Raw genomic sequence first — 18,330 nt, 5'->3', positions numbered from 1 at the left:
CACGCTAGATTTCCCCTTAATTGGAAAAAAAGGATTGGGTACTCTAAATTTAAAAAAAAGATTTACTGTAATGGTACCAGGGATGAGAGAGTTCAATTAGCATAGAATGGTTAGAGCACAGGAAGATGCCATTTGGCTTGTTGTCTCTGTGTTGGGTACCTGAAAGAGCATGTTAATGTGTGCAGTTATGGTGCCCTTATCTGAGGAAGGATGTTCTTGCTGTCGAGGGAGGGCAGCGAAGGTTTACCAAGCTGATTCCTGGGATGGCGGGACTGTCATATGAGATGAGACTAAATCGATTAGTATTCTGTTCATCGGAGTTTTGAAGAGTGAGAGGAGGTCTCATAGAAACTTATAAAATTCTAACAGGATTAGACAGTGTAGATTCAGAAAGAATGTTCCCGATGGTGGGGGAGTCCAGAACTAGGGGTCATAGTTTGACGATAAGGGGGAAACCTTTTAGGACTGAGGTGAGGAGAAATTTCTTCACCCAGAGAGTGGTGAATCTGTGGAATTCACTGACACAGAAAGTAATTGAGGCCAAAACATTGTGTAATTTCAGGAAAGAATTAGATGTAGTGGTTGGGGCTAAGGGGATCAAGAGATATGGGGGGAAGGCGGGATGAGGGTTTTGAACTTGATGATCAGCCATGATCAGAATGAATGATGTAGCAGGCTCGAAGGGCCGAATGGCTTCTATTTCCTATGTATGTTGCAAAGAACAAAGAAAAGTACAGTACAGGAACAAGCCCTTCGGCCCTCCAAGCCTTCGCTGACCATGCTGCCCGTCTGAACTAAAATCTTCTACACTTCCTGGGTCCGTATCCCTCGAATTCCTATCCTATTCATGTATTTGTCAAGATGCCCCTTAAACGTCACTATCGTCCCTACTTCCACCACCTCCTACATAATTTTGTAGACCTCCATCAGGTTGCCCCTCAACCTCCTTCGTTCCAGTGAGAACAAACCAAGTTTATTCAACCTCTCCTGATAACTAATGCTTAATTTGTAACAGCCAATTACAACAGGTACATGGGGAGACTGGAGAACTGAGGTGCTTGCCCTTTGAGTACAAAAGGTTAAAGGAGATTTGATAAGAGGTGTTCAAAATCATGCTGGTTTTTGATACAGTAAATAAGATGTATCCAATTGCAGGATTGCTAAGCAGAGGACACAAATTTGAAGTAAATTGGCAAATCAACTCGAGGTGAATTGAGGAAAGACTTGCAGAGTGACAAGCTAGGGGCTGGACTGGACTGTGAAATGCTGGTGGAAGCAACTACAATGTTAACTTTCAGAAGGAAATTGGATAAGTACTTGAATGAATGAAAATTGGAGGGCTCTGGGGAAAGCACAGTGGAATGGGACTAATTGGAGAGCTCTTCCAAAGAGCTATCACAACCACCGTGGGCTGAATGGCCTCCTTCTGTGCTGAAATATTCCAAAGTTCAACAATTCGTGACGTCCAATTACTTTAAGCAGCAGGACTTCACCCAGACATTGAACAGACTTGGGTTGACGACCTCCACACGTGACCTGCATTGAGAAGAACAAAGATTCTAATTGGACTAAATGTTAAGATTCCAGATTGCCATTGTACTTCTCAGCAATCCTAGCGAAAGCAGTGTTACCAGCCCCAGACTTTGTCAGTCATTTTCCCCAGCCCTCCAGTGCACGTCCCCAAGGAGAGATCGGTGGGCTGCAACACTGCACCACTGAACGAATATAACTCTAGTCAATTAGAGACAATTGGGAGAGAATTCCAGGCTGAAGGCCGAGAGCTGATACAGAGTTCTCTCAATAGCTGACCCCATACCCAGTCTGAAGCACTATGGAACCTCCTCCCGGGGGATGACTTGATGGCGCCTGAGCCGTGAAGTGCCACAGCGGGACGGGGGTTAAGCTATAGTTGCCAACTCGAGTTCGAATTATCCCTGGAGGTTTCGCCGCATGGCTCCCATCTCCCGATCTCCGCCACTCCACCCAGTCGGCCAGGAATTTGCCCAGATCTGGTGTCATCGCAACAAAAGAACTTCCAGAAAATTAAAATGCCCAACATGATTTTCCTCCCCGGCCGCTCACGTCAGTATCCAGGGAGTTTAACCTTTAAACCCTGAGATCTTGTTTTAAAATCCTCACCTTGTTATCATGCCCTCACTTGTCTCTGTCTCTGTCACGTCCTCCAGCTGAACATTCTTGAAATGAAATGAAATGAAAATTGCTTATTGTCACAAGTAGGCTTCAAATGAAGTTACTGTGAAAAGCCCCTAGTCGCCACATTCTGGCGCCCTTTCGGGGAGGCTGGTACAGGAATTGAACCCACACTACTTGCCTTCCTTGGTCTGCTTTCAAAGCCAGCGATCTAGCCCTGTGCTAAACCAGCCCCTTCGCGACATCTGTGCTGATCCACTCCTGCCTTTTGTCCTTCCCTAGTTTTCTTGGCCCTCCCATCGGTGGCCGTACTTCACTCATCTCGGGAACGTGCTCTCTAAGCTATTGTTAAATTGGGCTGAATGAGGCTTTTTTAAAAATCTGATTTGAAATGTTTGGGCGGCGTGGATATTCCTAACTGCACCCTCAAAACATTTTCCTGCCGGAAGAAAATCTGCTGGTGCGAGGGCTGTCCAGCCTCACACGTGTGCAGGCTGCCTCCTGGGCTGGAGATTGTGAATTCCAGCCAGATATTGTAAACAGGCCCCGCAACATCGGCCCAACACGAGAGCAGGAGCTTTCAGATTTCCAGCTGTCCATTCAAAAAATGCAGAGCATTAAATTCCCCCGACCGACAGTTCAGCAACATTATTAGGAAGATCCTGGATTTGATCCCAGATTTATTCCTTCCTTTCCCAAAGGTGCTGACTCATGTTGGCACTTACCCAGTACCTCCTTCACGTCGCCATTATTTCTGTGTAGTTGCACAGTCTGGCCACAACAGTAGCTTTTATGCCCGGAGAGAGATTAAATGTGAAATGAAAAATCAAATGAAATTTGCTTATTGTCACAAGTAGACTTCAAATGAAGTTACTGTGAAAAGTCCCTAGTTGCCACATTCCGGTGCCTATTTTTGGAGGTTGGTACGGGAATTGAACTGTGCTGCTGGCCTGCCTTGGTCTGCTTCAAAAGCCAGCTCTTTAGCCCTGTGCTAAACCAGCCCCCATGCTCATCTCCATGGGCGAAATTCTCCGGAAACGGCGCGATGTCCGCCGACTGGCGCCCAAAACGCGCAAATCAGACGGGCATCGTGCCGCCCCAAAGGTGCGGAATGCTACGCATCTTTAGGGGCTGAGCCCCAACCTTAAGGGGCTAGGCCGACGCCGGACGAATTTCCGCCCCGCTAGCTGGCGGAAAAGGCCTTTGGTGCCCCGCCAGCTGGCGCGGAAATGACATCTCCGGGCGGCGCATGCGTGGGAGCGTCAGTGGCCGCTGACAGCTTCCCATGCATGCGCAGTGGAGGGAGTCTCTTCTGCCTCCGCCATGGTGGAGACCGTGGTGGAGGCGGAAGGGAAAGAGTGCCCCCACGGCACAGGCCCGCCCACGGATCGGTGGGCCCCGATCGCGGGCCAGGCCACCGTGGGGGCACCCCCCGGGGCCATATCGCCCCGTGACCCCCCCCAGGACCCCGGAGCCCGCCCGCGCCGCCTTGTCCCGCCGGTAAGGTAGGTGGTTTAATTTACGCCGGCGGGACACGCATTGTAGCGGCGGGACTTCGGCCCATCCGGGCCAGAGAATCGCGCGGGGGGCCCGCCAACCGGCACAGCGCGATTCCCGCCCCCGCCGAATCTCTGGTCCCGGAGACTTCAGCAACCGGCGGGGGCAGGATTCACACCAGCCCCCGGCGATTCTCCGACCCGGCGGGGGGTCGGAGAATCTCGCCCCTTATCTCTGTAATCTCTCTCAGTTCTCCGAGATATCTACGCTGCTCCAATTCTGGTGTCAATCCCGAGCCCTAACCAGTGAAGCCTGCTAGTAAGGGGACAGCAGTGAATGTAGGGTACGCCTACTACTCTATTCAGCTGTGATGACCCACGTAGCCAAACAGCTCACTGTCCAGGCCCTCAACCAAACAGCACGCGGACAAGGTACTCGAGAACCTTGAAGCCTGCCACTGGAAAGTAGCCCATATTTTTGGAGATTATGGTCAGGGCTGGGGGGTGCGGAATGGGGAATAAAAGGGCAGGGGGGAGGAAAATAAAATGAAAGTGTCCAGGTTTGCTGCATGTGCCTGGATTAAAGAATTCTTCTTTGTGGGAAACTTCGACTCTCGTTCCTTCTGGAAACGGAAGTGATTTTATGGTGTTGGTTGACTGGAGAGAGCACTGGTGGAAGAGTTCAATACAGTGGCCATGGGTTCATAGCCAAGACAGAGGAATCTATTTGTACTCTATTCTACGTTGGTCACCCCTTTCAGATGGCCTGCAGAAGTTGTGGAAGAAAGCGTTTTGCACGAATGTTCCACACGCTGTCCTGAATTATCCCTATGTACATGGCAGAGCCAGGATTACTGTAGGCCATTCAAATGTGGCGAGATACGTGGATAGCCAGCCTCTGGTGGGGCTTAAAGGATTTTATTAACCATTGTGGAGGAGTTGAGGAGGGAGATGACTGTGTCGAAACTCCCATTCAGCTGTGAAATTTAATTCAACCACTGATTGAGGAAAGTATGAGTTTAGACCCAGAGAATTAATAAAATCCACAAACCCTTTCCTCCTCGACGTGTTATCGCTACTTGACACAGTGCGGATGCTGGGAGCAGGATTTGCATATCTGTCACAGACTGCGTCCGGACTGTAGTTGTCACGGCGGTATGTAATTTCATACGCCAGTGCATTTCCTGTGCCATTATGTGTTGTCGGAGACTCGGGTGTTAAATGCTAACCTGCCCTCTGCTTTTTAAAACAACAAATTCAATGGCCAAAAAGCCAAGTAGAGCGAGCCATCCTTACCCGGTCTGGCCTACAGGTGACTCCAGACCCACAGCAACATGGCTGCCTCTTAACTGCCCCCCCACTGAAATGGTCGACACTCAGTTCAAGGGCAATGAGGGATGGGCAACAAATGCTGACCCAGCGACAGCGACTCCCACATCCCCCGAACGAATAAAGAAAAACTACTGACTCAATCCTGACAGGTCAACCAGTTCATGAGAGCAATGGCTGGCCTTTTTAAAAAACTGATTGTGTGACATCCTAAAGAATCCTAAAGTGTCAGGCTTCAACGTTCTCGAGGACCTTGCCCGAGTGCTGTTTATCGGTGAACCTGGGCAGTGAGCTGTTCGACTGTGTGGGTCATCATAACTGAAGAGAGGTGGCACAGTGGTTAGCACTGGGACGACAGAGCTGAGGACCCGGGTTTGAATCCCAGCCCTGGGTCACTGTCATAGAACATACAGTGCAGAAGGAGGGCATTCGGCCCATCGAGTCTGCACCGACCCACTTAAGCCCTCACTTCCACCCTGAGAATGAAAATCGCTTACTGTCACAAGTAGGCTTCAAATTAAGTTACTGTGAAAAGCCCCGAGTCGCCACATTCCAGCGCCTGTTCGGGGAGGCTGGTACGGGAATTGAACCGTGCTGCTGGCCTGCCTTGGTCTGCTTTAAAAGCCAGCTCTTTAGCCCTGTGTTAAACCAGCCCCTGTACCATAACCCAATAACCATAACCTTATCCCCAAAACCCAATAACCCCTCCTAACATTTTTGGACACTAAGGGCAATTTAGCATGGCCAATCCACCTAACCTGCACGTCTTTGTAAATCCCGGTCTCTGTTCCAGTGATTGCAAAGGGAATGGGAGTGGAGCGCTGTGGAAGTTTGAAGTACCCTTTTGTTTGTGCCCACTGTGAATTTTTATTCTCCAAATCTTCTTCCCGCCCTCTCCCGTATCACCCCCCACCCCCCTCCCCTCTGAAGGTGCTAATTCATTGTTCTGGGGTAGGTTTAGAAGTACACCGCACCCAGCTGCTCACCTCTCACCCCATGATCCTTGTAGGTGATGCTAATCATCGTGGCCAGTGATCCGACTTGCCAACTCTGATTGAAGGTTATTCCCGGGGTTAGTGTCAACATTTCCCCAATCGTCCTGCCCAGCTGAACAATCTTTTATTCCCATATGTCCAACATAACTCAGAAACTAACATGACTTTTCTCCCGGAGTTTGTTTGAAGCAGTGTGCAGGAAAGGAATCTTAAATTCCCGAAGGCACGAGGACAGGCCTGGAGAATTGACGGCCTTAGTGAGGTGAGGCGACAGATAGGAGGGAAGAAAGCAGTGGGTAGCAATCGCAGAACCTTTGCAGTGCACAAGGAGGCCATTTGGCCTGTCAAGTCTGCCCTCACTCTGAAACCTACCTCTTCATTCACCTGAGGAAGGAGCAGTGCTCCGAAAGCTAGTGTTTGAAACAAACCTGTTGGACTTTGGTGTTGTTAGGCTTCTTACAGTGCTCACCCTGAAAGACCCCCCTACCTCGTCCCATACAGAATCACGCAAAGTTCTACAACTCTGTGAGGTTCAAACTAACTCCTACATTTTTAGCATCAAATGCCAATCATTCTAAAATCATGTTTGAATTTCTCTGCTGGTTTATAAAACCAGAGCTTTTTTTAAACGATATGACATCTGGTCAACTCAGCAACTCTTTCCTAATATCCTTAAAATGGACAACATTGTTTTAATTCCCCCCCCCCCCCCAAAACCTGAAAGCGGGAAAGGAAGAACTTTCATTCATATAGCGCCTCTCACGTTCTCACAGCACTTTCCGGTCAATTAAGTCGTTCTGAATTATAGTCACTGCGATAATTCACAAAACACGGCAGCCAATTTGTGCACAGCAAGCACCCATAAACCATGATGAGTTTTTTTGAATGATGTTGGCCTGGGAAGTAGATTTAGGACGGAGTGTAGGAGGAACTTCTTCACCCAAAGGGTTGTGAATCTCTGGAATTCCTTGCCCAGTGAAGCAGTTGAGGCTCCTTCTTTAAACGTTTTTAAGAAAAAGATAGATACCTTTCTAAAGAATAAAGGGATTAAGGGTTATGGTGTACGGGCCGGAGAGTGGAGCTGAGTCCACAAAGATCAGCCATGACCTCATTAAATGGTGGAGCAGGCTCGAGGGGCCAGATGGCCGACTCCTGCTCCTAGTTCTTAGGTTCTTATGATAGTAGTGAGCTCTCCCCTGAATTTCTTTGAAATAGCGCCATGGGGGTCTCTTCGATCCAGCTGAGAGAGCAGAAGTGGCCATTGGTTTAAGGTCACTCCTGAGAGGCCGAAGGCGAGGAGGGCGGTTTTAAAGGGTAGTCTCTGGGTTTGAGGTGCAGAAGCTGGTGTTGAATGTGTTTCCTTCAGTATCAAAACCCAGTCGTTTCACCCACAGGAGGTAAGGATGTTCCTGACCACAAGCCAAGTCTGACTGAAGGGAAACGGAAAGTAACTAAAGCAGAAGGAGCGACTCACAGCAATCGAGAGGCTGACGCTGCGAGCGAGGGGAAGAATGGAAACCCAATTAAAGAGACCGATGGAAAACTGAGGGCCCTCTTGTACTGGCAGCTTTGAGAGAATTGACGGTTCTGCTAAAATGACCAGGATGTATGACTGCTGAGCAATGCACATGCATAGGACTACATTGAGGCTGCAGCACAGAAACAGGCCCATCGGCCCATCTGGTCCATGTCGGGCGTACATGCTCCACACAAATCTCCTCATTGAATCCCATCAACATATTCTCCCATCCCTTTCTTTCTCATGAGCTCATCCAGCTTTCCCTCAATTAAATTCATACAGTTCCACCTCAACCACTCCCTGTGGTAGCGAGTTCCGCATTCTCACCATTCTCTGGTAAGGAACTCCTATTGAATTTATCAGCAACTTGCCTGAAAATTAATCTCTCGTCTTTACTGCGCACCCCACCCCCCCCCCCCCCTCTCCACACACACACACACACACACACACAATCTCCTCAATGTCGATCAAACCCCTTCATCATTTTAAAAGAGATCTCAGTCAAATACATTTGTTTGAACTTTCTCTGCCTCGATTCTTCCCAACTTCAGGCTCGGTTGTCCGAAAAAAGATCTTTGTGTTTACGATCTCTGAGGGCAATGGGGTAACTTTGTTCCAATTTTGTTTTCCTCAATGAACTCCGATGTTGCGCTCTGTTTGTCGTGTATGGGTCCTTTCTGAAATTCAGGTTACGTTCCCTTTAGCGAGGGTGCTGACTCTTAACTGGGGTACCGTCCCAGAGCACGTGTGGACGTCCGGAACCCCCAGTGAACGCCAGGTGTTGGCATATTAGACTGTGACAGGCATCATAGACAATCATGCTCCTCGCCATCCACTTTCTAAAGGGACAGCCAACAGGAGCAAAAGTTTTATCCCATTTATTTCCAACCCCCTCCCCAACTCTGAACTTGAATAATATAATTCTGTAATACCAACTTGGGTGCTGGTCTGCCAAGTTGACGCCATTTGGGATCATGCTGTGCAACGACCTGATTGTTTTTATTTAATTGTTGGCTGTGCCATATTAAACAAACGTTCGTGATATTTTTGGCTCCCACAAAATCCTGGAGCTCCCCCCCCCCCCCCCGCAAACAGCACTGTGGGCGTACGCACACCACATGGACTGCGGCGGTTCAAGAAGGCAGCTCACCACCACCACCTTCTCAAGGGCACTTGGGGATGGGCAATAAACGCTGGCCCAGCCAGCGTAGCCCACATCCCGCGAATGAATCCCCCCAAAAAAGCTAACACAAGCACACGCTAACACAGCTTTTGAAAAGTCAGGTCCAGAGAAAGAGCAGGAGCCAGAGTGACCCACCCACCAGGCCAGAGAAAAACTACGGGGGAACTGCAACTGCCAGAGGCTGACCAATTGTGTCATGTGACCACTGAACAGCCTTTGCAAAGTCAGCAAAATGAAACCTCTCCCTTGTAATCTTGGACCCCGGACTGTGAACCGGTCCACATTTGCAGTGAGGAGGTTCCTCGCATTTAATCAGGGGTTGGGCCTATCAGTTAGATACCTCGCCATCTCTTTCTCCTTAAAACCTACCTCCTGAATATATTCTTATGTGGCTTGGCGTCAAATTGTTCTGACAATCCTGTCAAGTGCCTTGGGATATTACAGGCGCCATATAAATGCATATAATCCATCAATTATGGCCAGCCTCTTACTGGAGGTGATAAATGTTTGAGGAGGTGACTGCCTCTCGGCCTATCCTAAGTTGGCTTTTAGGTGCGGGGGTGTTTTTTTGAAGACCGGGAGTAATGTTGTATCAGCACTGGTGTATAAAATGCTCGTGTTAGATTCCTTATTCAAATAAAAAGCGACAGATGAAATTATGTAATTTGCTTCGAGTTAGTTTATTTTAAAATGCAATTTGAGAGTTATTAATGCTTCAATCTATTGTGGCTGCGCCGGCTGAATGTACACAAGCCTAACCTTACCCGAAGAATATGGATAAGGGTGAATGATGGAGGAGACCAGTAATGCCAGCTGATTCAACAGAAACGATAGAGTCAATGTGTCAGACTCAATACATATCCTGCTAATAATGCAATGAATGTGTCAAGTAATATCTGAAGATGAAGGGGAAGATTAGAAAGCAGTTGCTATAATGGGAATGGTTTGCTTTGTCTCCATTTCTTGCCTAGTGATGAGCCTAATATTACCCTTTGAATCAATCCTGTAACAACATTTGCCCTGGTCTCTGTTATTTTCCCCCCCACCCCGATGTTTCGCCATCAATTCTCGCTGGAGTCTGGTTCCAGAGTCATCTGCTGCCTTCCTCCACAGCAAGGGGATCGACCTTCCTGTTTCAGCTGAGACAAATGTGCAGGCTATTTGGCAGTGGAGCCCATCGCAATTTAACCTCTAAAGTACTTTCCGGCGGCAAAAGGCTGGCTATTTATTTGTCAACCCTGAGATGTTGAGGACAACTGTTGCAATCTTTCTGCTGCCTCAGTTAAAACCAATCGACCCTTGGCTTTGGATTTTGAAACTGTGCCAGGTGACGGTCTTAAACAGGGCCTGGCTTCCCAATTGCGCCCCAGTAATCGTCTGGCACCGACTGGAGGTGGCAGCTGCGGAGACAGCATTGCACAAAAGAAAGAGCTGCATTTATTCAGCACCTTTAGCGTTGCTGTCAACGCAGTACTGTTAAAGTGCAGTCATTATTTTAATGGAGAAAATGTGGCAGGTATTTTGCGCAGAGCAAGCTCCCACCAATGGCAATGTGATCATGACCAGATAACCCGTTTTTACTGATATTGGTTAAGGGATGAATAATTGGTCAAGGCACCAAGACGATCTCTCCTAATCTTTGAAATAGTAGCTGTGGGATCTTTTACGCCCAGCAGAAAGGGCAAATGGGACTTCGCTCTGACATCTCGTCTGCAAGATGGCCCCTCTGACAATGTAGTACTGCCTCACTACTGAACTGGGCGTTCACAGCTATCTCGAGGGAACTTGCATCCACAATCTTCTGTCTCCAAGGTGAGAATACTACCAACTGAACTCTTTAAATGCCAAGTCTGTGGTGTTGGGTGCTCTGGTGCACAGATGAGCCAACACAGTTGTATGTGGTACAACTCTATTTTATTTTAACTCTTATAATACAGTTCGTTCTGGATACTCTGCACGTGCTGTCTCCCTGAGTGTGTCGTGTAGTAGGTCTGTCCTGGTCCTCCTCTGCAGCTAATACTGACCACCGGGGGTCGTGTCTGTGCTTTTATATCTTTCTGTCATTGGTTGTGGTGTTGTGTGTTCTGATTTGTCTGTTGGTGTGTCTATCATGATGTGTGTGTTTGAATATCATGACAAAGTCTTTCTTCAGAAAGGGTGGGTGATGTTCCTGTAATGCAAAGAATGTGTGTCCTACTAATCTTATCCATTCATGTTGTCTTAAGTTAGCAATCGGGAAAGAACAATGTCGCCCAGAATGTGACATAAAGGTAACGTATGTTGTATAAATTCCTGTTGCTGTGTGAGGGTCGAGGGTCATAAGGCTTAGAAAAGGCAGAAACAGCTAACAGGAGGGTTAGGTAGCAAGCACTAAGTTAGAGTGCCGATCGGGATGGCAGATAGTACGTTTGAAAGTCAGAGTCTTTGGAGGAATTGAAATATTAGGTGAAATCAAATTTGATCTCAGATCAGTTTGAATTAGTACTGAAGCAGTCATAATATTTTTATTAAAATTCCACCAGATACAGAAATGGTGTTGGGGGCAACGCTTCCTGGACAGAGAAAACGGCAAAATGAGGCATGCCAACTCTGTTTGGGCACGTTTAGCCTCACATGGCAATCCTCTTTCAAACTGCCCAAAAGTGTTTGGAGTAAACGGGAGGAGAACAAACAGTGGGCAAAAGCAAATTACCGCGGATGCTGGAATCTGAAACCAAAGAGAAAATGCTGGAAAGTCTCAGCAGGTCTGGCAGCATCTGGAGGGAGAGAAAAGAGCTAACGTTTCGAGTTCGACGACTCTTTGTCAAAGCTAAGAAACACATTGGAGTGAATTTCATCCAGTCAAGGTGGCTTGGGAACCCTTTAGAAATGGTGGGCACGTTCAGGATTCCCCTCCCATTCCCAGGGCTGCCGATTTTCAGCACTGCCTTTTAAGGGTGCGGGCTGGTTCAGGTAGTGAGCCCCCCCCCCCCCAGCTGTCCGGTACTATTGCGGGGATGGGCATGTTCTAGTCTTCGCAATTTTCGTGGAGTTAGCCCAGCCTTCCAAAGTGATGTTGTGAACCATAATCTCCATTGGGGAACCTTTTGAAAGATAAGTTCAAAGATCCGCCTCGTGCCCTCAATCCAACCCAAAAGACCACACCACTTTATAAAATATAGAAGCAGTAAACTCTTAGTGACAGTAGAATATGTAAAAACTGCTTTTGAGGAATCAATCATTTATTGATAACTTCCCACATCCTTCAAAAAACTCCTTTTTTACCATCGGCCACTAAAAGTCAATCGTCTAGACTGTTTAATATATCAATACCAGACCGTAAGAAACTACAGAGAGTCGTGAACGCAGCCCAGTCCATCACACGAACCTGCCTCCCATCCATTGACTTTGCTTAGACCTCCCGCTGCCTGGGGAAAGCGGGCAGCATAATCAAAGACCCCTCCCATCCGGGTTATTCTCTCTTCCAATTTCTTCCATCGGGCAGGAGATACAAATGTCTGAGAACACGCACAGACAGATTCAAAAACAGCTTCTTCCCTGCTGTTACCAGACTCCTGAATGACCCTCTTGTGGACTTATTTAATCTCTTTACACACCTCCTTTACTAAGCAGTACTACACTCCGTATGCTTCTCGCTATATCTATGTATTTAAATTTCATATTTATGTATGTCCTATATTTTTTCATTTATGGAAATATCTGTCTGGACAGTACCCAGAACAACAATTTTCACTGTACCTTGGTACAAGTGACAATAAACCCAATTCCAACATCCAAACCCAAGAAACTGCAAGCACTTGAAACTTCTTCACCCTGTGTAAATAGACATTGTGCAACTGACAGCATAGATCAGACAGTCAGAGCTGTCAACCAAGCTACGTTTTCCCTGTGGCTCAGGTGCTTTTATCACTCAAAATGGACATCTCAGCCAAGAATACATAATGAGACTTGACTGCTAACTCAGAAACCCATTAATCTTTTGAAATACCCCTGGGAAAACATTGCTTGATCAACAGGCCTGGGTCTCAAGTGGATGCTGTCATTTTCAAAGAATAGAATCATAGAATTTACTGTGCAGAAGGAGGCCATTCGGCCCATCGAGTCCGCACTGACTCTTGGAAAGAGCACCCTACTTAGTCATAGAGTCATAGAATTTAAGCCCATACCTCCACCCTATCCCCGTAACTCAGTAACCCCAGGGGCGGCATGTGGCGCAGTGGTTAGCACTGGGACTGCGGCACTGAGGACCCGGGTTCGAATCCCAGCCCTGGGTCACTGTCCGTGTGGAGTTTGCACATTCTCCCCATGTCTGCGTGGGTTTCAGTCCACAATCGAAAGATGTGCTGGTTAGGTGGATTGGCCACGCTAAATTGCCCCTTAATTGGAAGAGAAAAATAATTGGCTACTCTAAATTTATTTTTGAAAACTCAGTAACCCCACCTAACCTTTTGGACACGCAGGGGCACTTTATCATGACCAATTCACTTAACCTGCACACCTTTGGACTGTGGGAGAAAACCGGAGCACCCGGAGGAGAACGCGCAGACTCCACACAGACAGTCACCCGAGGCCGGAACCGAACCCGGGTCCCTGGAGCTGTGAGGCAGCAGTGCTAACCATTGTGCCACCGGGCCGCCATTTTGTGTTTACACAAAATGAAGAGTTTTCAAGTGCTTGCAGTTCCAAGTTCCAGATACCTCAAATGGTTCAGATGATTGACACCCGTCTATGCACAGTGAAAATCCTGTTCTAACGAGCGCTTTCTCCCGAAGCTGGTGGACAGAGCCAGGAACCTTCCTGATTCCTGCTACCCGCTTCTTACGAAAATAATTTTAAATAAATACAAAGTGCTAGAAATAGGGTCGGCAGCACCTGTGGACGGAGGAAGAGAGTTAACGTTTCAGGTTTGTGATGATTCTTCATCTTCCAATTTCAGTTGCTGTTTATCTTCACATTGTGCCTTGGCTTGTAAAGGGGGGGGGGGGGGGGGGAGAAATCAGCAGCTCCCAGCTATTGTCCGAAACTCCACTCAACCACGCCTGTTTGAAGGGTTGAGTGGCCTAACCCTATTTCTTCTGTAGAACATAAACTGAATTACTTGCGCAATACTCTGTTCACCATGCGAGCTGAGACACAATGAGCATTTGGGTGTGGTGGAGGCAGTCAGGCTCCTGAATCACACAACACAGAAGAAGGCAGCAATCTGGCCTCTGATCTCCTTTCAAATAACTAGCGAATGAGCTGTGAGCTGCACGGTAGCACAGTGGTTAGCACTGTTGCTTCACAGCTCCAGGCTCCCAGTTTCCATTCCCCGCTGGGTGACTGTCTGTGCAGAGTCTGCACGTTCTCCCCGTGTCTGCGTGGGTTTCCTCCGGGTGCTCCGGTTTCCTCCCACAGTCCAAAGGTGTGCAGGTTAGGTGGATTGGCCATGATAAATTGCCCTTAGTGTCCAAAAAGAATAGGAGGAGTTACGGGGATAGGGTGGAAGCGTGAGCTTAAGTAGGGTGTTCTTTCCAAGAGCTGGTGCAAACTTGATGGGCCGAATGGCCTCTTTCTGCACTGTAAATTCTATGAGCACTGGTGCCCTCCATGGATCACCACTTTTAGACAGTGGAGATGATTGTATGTTCTAGTGATCCCTTGAACGATGCAGTAAAAATATTCTCCTCATCGCCCCTTGGCCAATTGACTAAAACCTGTGTCCTCCCCCCTCTGCCTCGCCTGCCTGTGGGAAACAGAGAGAAACTAACAACTAATTTTGAGCACTTCTATTAAATGTCCCTGTCACCTATTCTGCTCGAAGGACAACCACCACAACCTCTCCTGTCTGCCGCAAAGAACAATGAAAAGTACAGCACAGGAACAGGCCCTTCGGCCCTCCAAGCCTGTGCCAACCATGCTGCCCGCCTGAACTAAAATCTCGTTTAAAGCCTCGCACAGAACTCGGGGGAAAGAAAAATCCCTCTTCCCAGCATTAGTCGCAGTGCTTTCGCCAAGGCCGAGCTGGTGATTTATAATGGTTTAGGTATTTCGCCCTTTTAATTCCAGGTCAGTTTTGGAATTGCAGGAATGGCTGTGCAGTGAACCCTGGATAATTCAGGCCATCGTGCATGGATTGATCCAATCAGAATAACATATGACTTTTTAAAGGGACATCCAAGAAGAATGAAGCGATGCCGATTTCCATAAGCTGTCCTTGCACCTGTGTTTTTTCATGATTTACAACTTCAGCAAATGGAACTAAAATAAAAGCAGAAGACACGGAGCAGATTGGCTACAATGACTTTAATTGATTTAGGGACTGGTGTTAAAATTACCCAGCCTAAAACTAGCCTTTGTTGATCAGCGTTGGAAGACATTTTGCGCTCTCTCTCTCGTCTTTGTTGTTGGTGACTGATTTAATTAACTGTTGAAGCAGAGATGCTCTCTGTCTTGTGGCATCACGTCAATGGCCTGGTTTTCTTTGCTGTTAAATTTGCTAATAGGGTGGTGGCTGAGTGCATTGTTTCAAAATACAATGAGGCCATGGATTAATGAGCTGACAGGGACATGGTTTGATTCAGGGGCAGAAGTGTCAGCATTAATCTGATGGCACGGCAGTAAATAATACTTCATCTGCGTTATAAACCGGGGGGGGGGGGGGGGGGGCTGCCGGTGGATGAAAACTAATTGTACAAGTGGAATCTTTGGAATTCAAAGCTTTCTCTGACTCTCTCCGTCTCCCCGACTCTCACTCCTTTCCTCACTCTATCGTTTCAATTTCTTTATGTATCACCCACCCCTCCTTACCAATGAGGCAATGCAGGAGAAATAGCTGAACGAAACAGCTGGCCGAGATTTCCACCTTGCTCCCCCTCACTGGCAAAGCCTGAAATGAGCTGTGGTTGACCAGGGGGCAGTGAGGAACAGTGAAACTTAATAAATATGCATTTTTGTAAACTTTACATAGAACATACAATGCAGTAGGAGGCCATTCGGCCCATCGAGTCTGCACCGACCCACTTAAGCCCTCACTTCCACCCTATCCCCGTAACCCGATAACCCCTCCTAACCTTTTTTTGGACACTTAAGGGCAATTTATCATGGCCAATCCACCTAACCTGCACGTGTTTGGACTGTGGGAGGAAACCGGAGCACCCGGAGGAAACCCACGCAGACACGGGGAGAACGCGCAGACGCCGCACAGACAGTGACCCAAGCCGGGAATCGAACCCGGGACCCTGGCGCTGTGAAGCCACAGTGCTATCCACTTGTGCTTCCGTGCTGCCCATACCAATGGACTAATGATACCAGGAGGGAGGGATCTTTGGGGGGGCTGGTGACTTGTTTTTGACTTCCAACATTCCAGTAAGGACATTAGAATGAGGAGCCAGAGGAAGGCTGGGCCCCACGAACCTCTGCCATTCAGAAAGGTCGCGGCTAACCTATGTGAACTTTACTTTCCCAATCCTTCCCCCATATTCTCTCGTTCTCTTCGTATCAAGCTTAGTGCTATTTTCTGGTACAATAGGGGCGAGTTTTATTCATTTAAGTCTCAAGCCTTGTTGCTGGGGGCTGACATCTCACTTTCATATATTTGTTACTTTCAGAAGGAATGAAGGCGAAGGTGACTCTCAGTCAACTCATTGGCTGAACGCAATTTGGAGCAATGAGGCTGAGTTTTCTGGCACGGTGGAGTGGGCGCGGGGGGAGGTAAGGAGGGGGCATGGGTACCAGGGGCACATAAAGGCCAGGTGTGCCCTCCCACTCCCAAGCTGCCCTCCATAATACGGTGGGTGGGCAAGCACAAAATCAGCAGCAAAATTAAGGGCCGACTGAGCTCAGGCTCGAAAATGGTTGGCATGGGAAAATGGATGGAAGCGAGCAGGCCGATTTCACAATAAATTTGTAACGGTGGGAAGGAAGGGGAGGCAAAGCATTCGGGGTGGGGTGGGGTGCCCTTTTCATGTTGGGGGTGCGCCCTCCTGAAGATTATTACCCCCCTCCTTGCTCCTCCCCTCCCGGCCTCCAGAGCAGGCCCACCCAAATCTCTTGCCCCTTCCTCTGACTGTCAATCCCTGTCCAAGGGCCCCCAACTTACCTCTCTCCGGAAGTCAACACTCAGCAGCCTGGCTTGCTTGCATTCCCAGCACCACCGACTGTGATATGGTACTAATTAAGTAATGGCATGATGGGAAAACTGGTCAATGGGAAGACTGGTCAAAATGTTTGATACAATGTAAGAAAGGCTGAACTACTCACTCCAGCTCACCAGGCCCATGTAAAGAATGCTCACAGTTCACCAGACCGCTGTACGAAATGCTGCCCTAACCATTTCAGACTGTAAGACTGATAAGGCCAACTCTGCATAACTTGAAGTCTGAAAAAGATCAGAGAGGGTCGAGCCATTCCAAAATACCGGACCCCGGCAACTCCTGATAAAACTAACTCATCATAACCTAGGGCCGTAGGAATAAAGCAAGATAAGTTCAGGAAGAAATAATTCTACTCCGACCTTTCAATGTTCCCTCCAAGGACAAGATAATGGTATGAGTGATGCAACCAAAAAAGGTCTGTTTTATGACATTGCTTCCGTTTCTATTTCCGATCAAATTCCTGACTAAGCTGTTGTCACGCAATCTTGATAATGATAATGCATAAATATTGAGCTGATTCTCTGTGAAAATGCGAACTTGAGAAGGAGTCAGCAAGTTTCATGAACTGCTCTCTGACTTCAAGTTTCAGCCATTACTGCATGCAGTCATTTTGTAAATAAAGCTTGTTTTGTCTTAACGAGCGTGTTGAATCTTTCTACTACAGAAGCGGGAAAATATTGACTTTAGCACCACGACTGGCGCTGCTGGGACAGTTGGCCAATCCGATTGGTTGAAAGCTCTCAAGGGTGGAGTCTTCCTCACTGCGGGGCAGGAGCTCCATTCGCCACCAACAGAGCATTATGGCTGCAGGGCTAGGTGGCCGATTGTGATAAAATGTAGTCATGGCATTACTTCCCCCTCCCCTGCCTCCCCCAGTCCAGCCATTAATGAGCAAACACATCCATCCTTGTGACATGTTACCCCTCTGCACCATTTGCAAAGCAAAAAGACTCATTAATAATAATAATCTTTATTATTGTCACAAGTAGGCTTACATTAACACTGCAATGAAGTTTAGCCCTGCTGCCTCACGGCGCTGAGGTCCCAGGTTCGATCCCGGCTCTGGGTCACTGTCCGTGTGGAGTTTGCACATTCTCCCCGTGTCTGCGTGGGTTTCGCCCCCACAACCCAAAGATGTGCAGGGTAGGTGGATTGGCCACGCTAAATTGCCCCTTAATTGGAAAAAATGAATTGGGTACTCTAAATTTAAAAAAACAAAACACTGCAATGAAGTCTCCGCAAACAAGGGATTTTTGCCTATTTCCGATATCTTTATATCCGGTCAGGAGAAATGTTTGAAGATAATGGCAAAAAACGTCCATCTATTTTCATGTCCTAATAATTTTTCTCCAGTGTCGTGGAGATCGATCATCCATTCCAGGAGAGTCCAGGCCAATCCTGGAGAGTTAGAAAAACTACTCAGGGGTTTATGCTGCCAGCCAACGCTTACAATCTGCCTCCCTGTGAAATCCAGCTGACTCTACACTTACCCAGCTCTCCATGCTCTTTAATTCTTTCATGT

At 47.8% G+C, this 18,330-nt stretch overlaps 1 protein-coding gene across 13 annotated transcripts in view; it reads left to right on the top strand.

Moving 5' to 3' along the window:
- The window catches only part of LOC140427207 (protocadherin-1-like), a 577,095-nt gene that overhangs the window by 39,836 nt on the left and 518,929 nt on the right, over positions 1-18,330 (top strand). Inside the window, exon 3 of one of the 13 annotated variants that reach the window (XM_072512818.1) lies at positions 7,366-9,332. The exons of the other annotated variants lie outside the window; for them this stretch is intronic. Within the exon in view, the coding sequence (XP_072368919.1) occupies positions 7,366-7,401 (36 nt within the window). The 3' untranslated portion in view covers positions 7,402-9,332. Of the gene's footprint in view, positions 1-7,365; positions 9,333-18,330 lie in introns of those variants that run through there. 13 annotated transcript variants of the gene reach the window in all.

Source organism: Scyliorhinus torazame, chromosome 7 (assembly GCF_047496885.1).
Source record: "Scyliorhinus torazame isolate Kashiwa2021f chromosome 7, sScyTor2.1, whole genome shotgun sequence".
NCBI lineage: Eukaryota > Metazoa > Chordata > Chondrichthyes > Carcharhiniformes > Scyliorhinidae > Scyliorhinus > Scyliorhinus torazame.
Note: the sequence above shows the minus strand (reverse complement) of the source record. Positions and strands in the feature narration are given on the sequence as shown.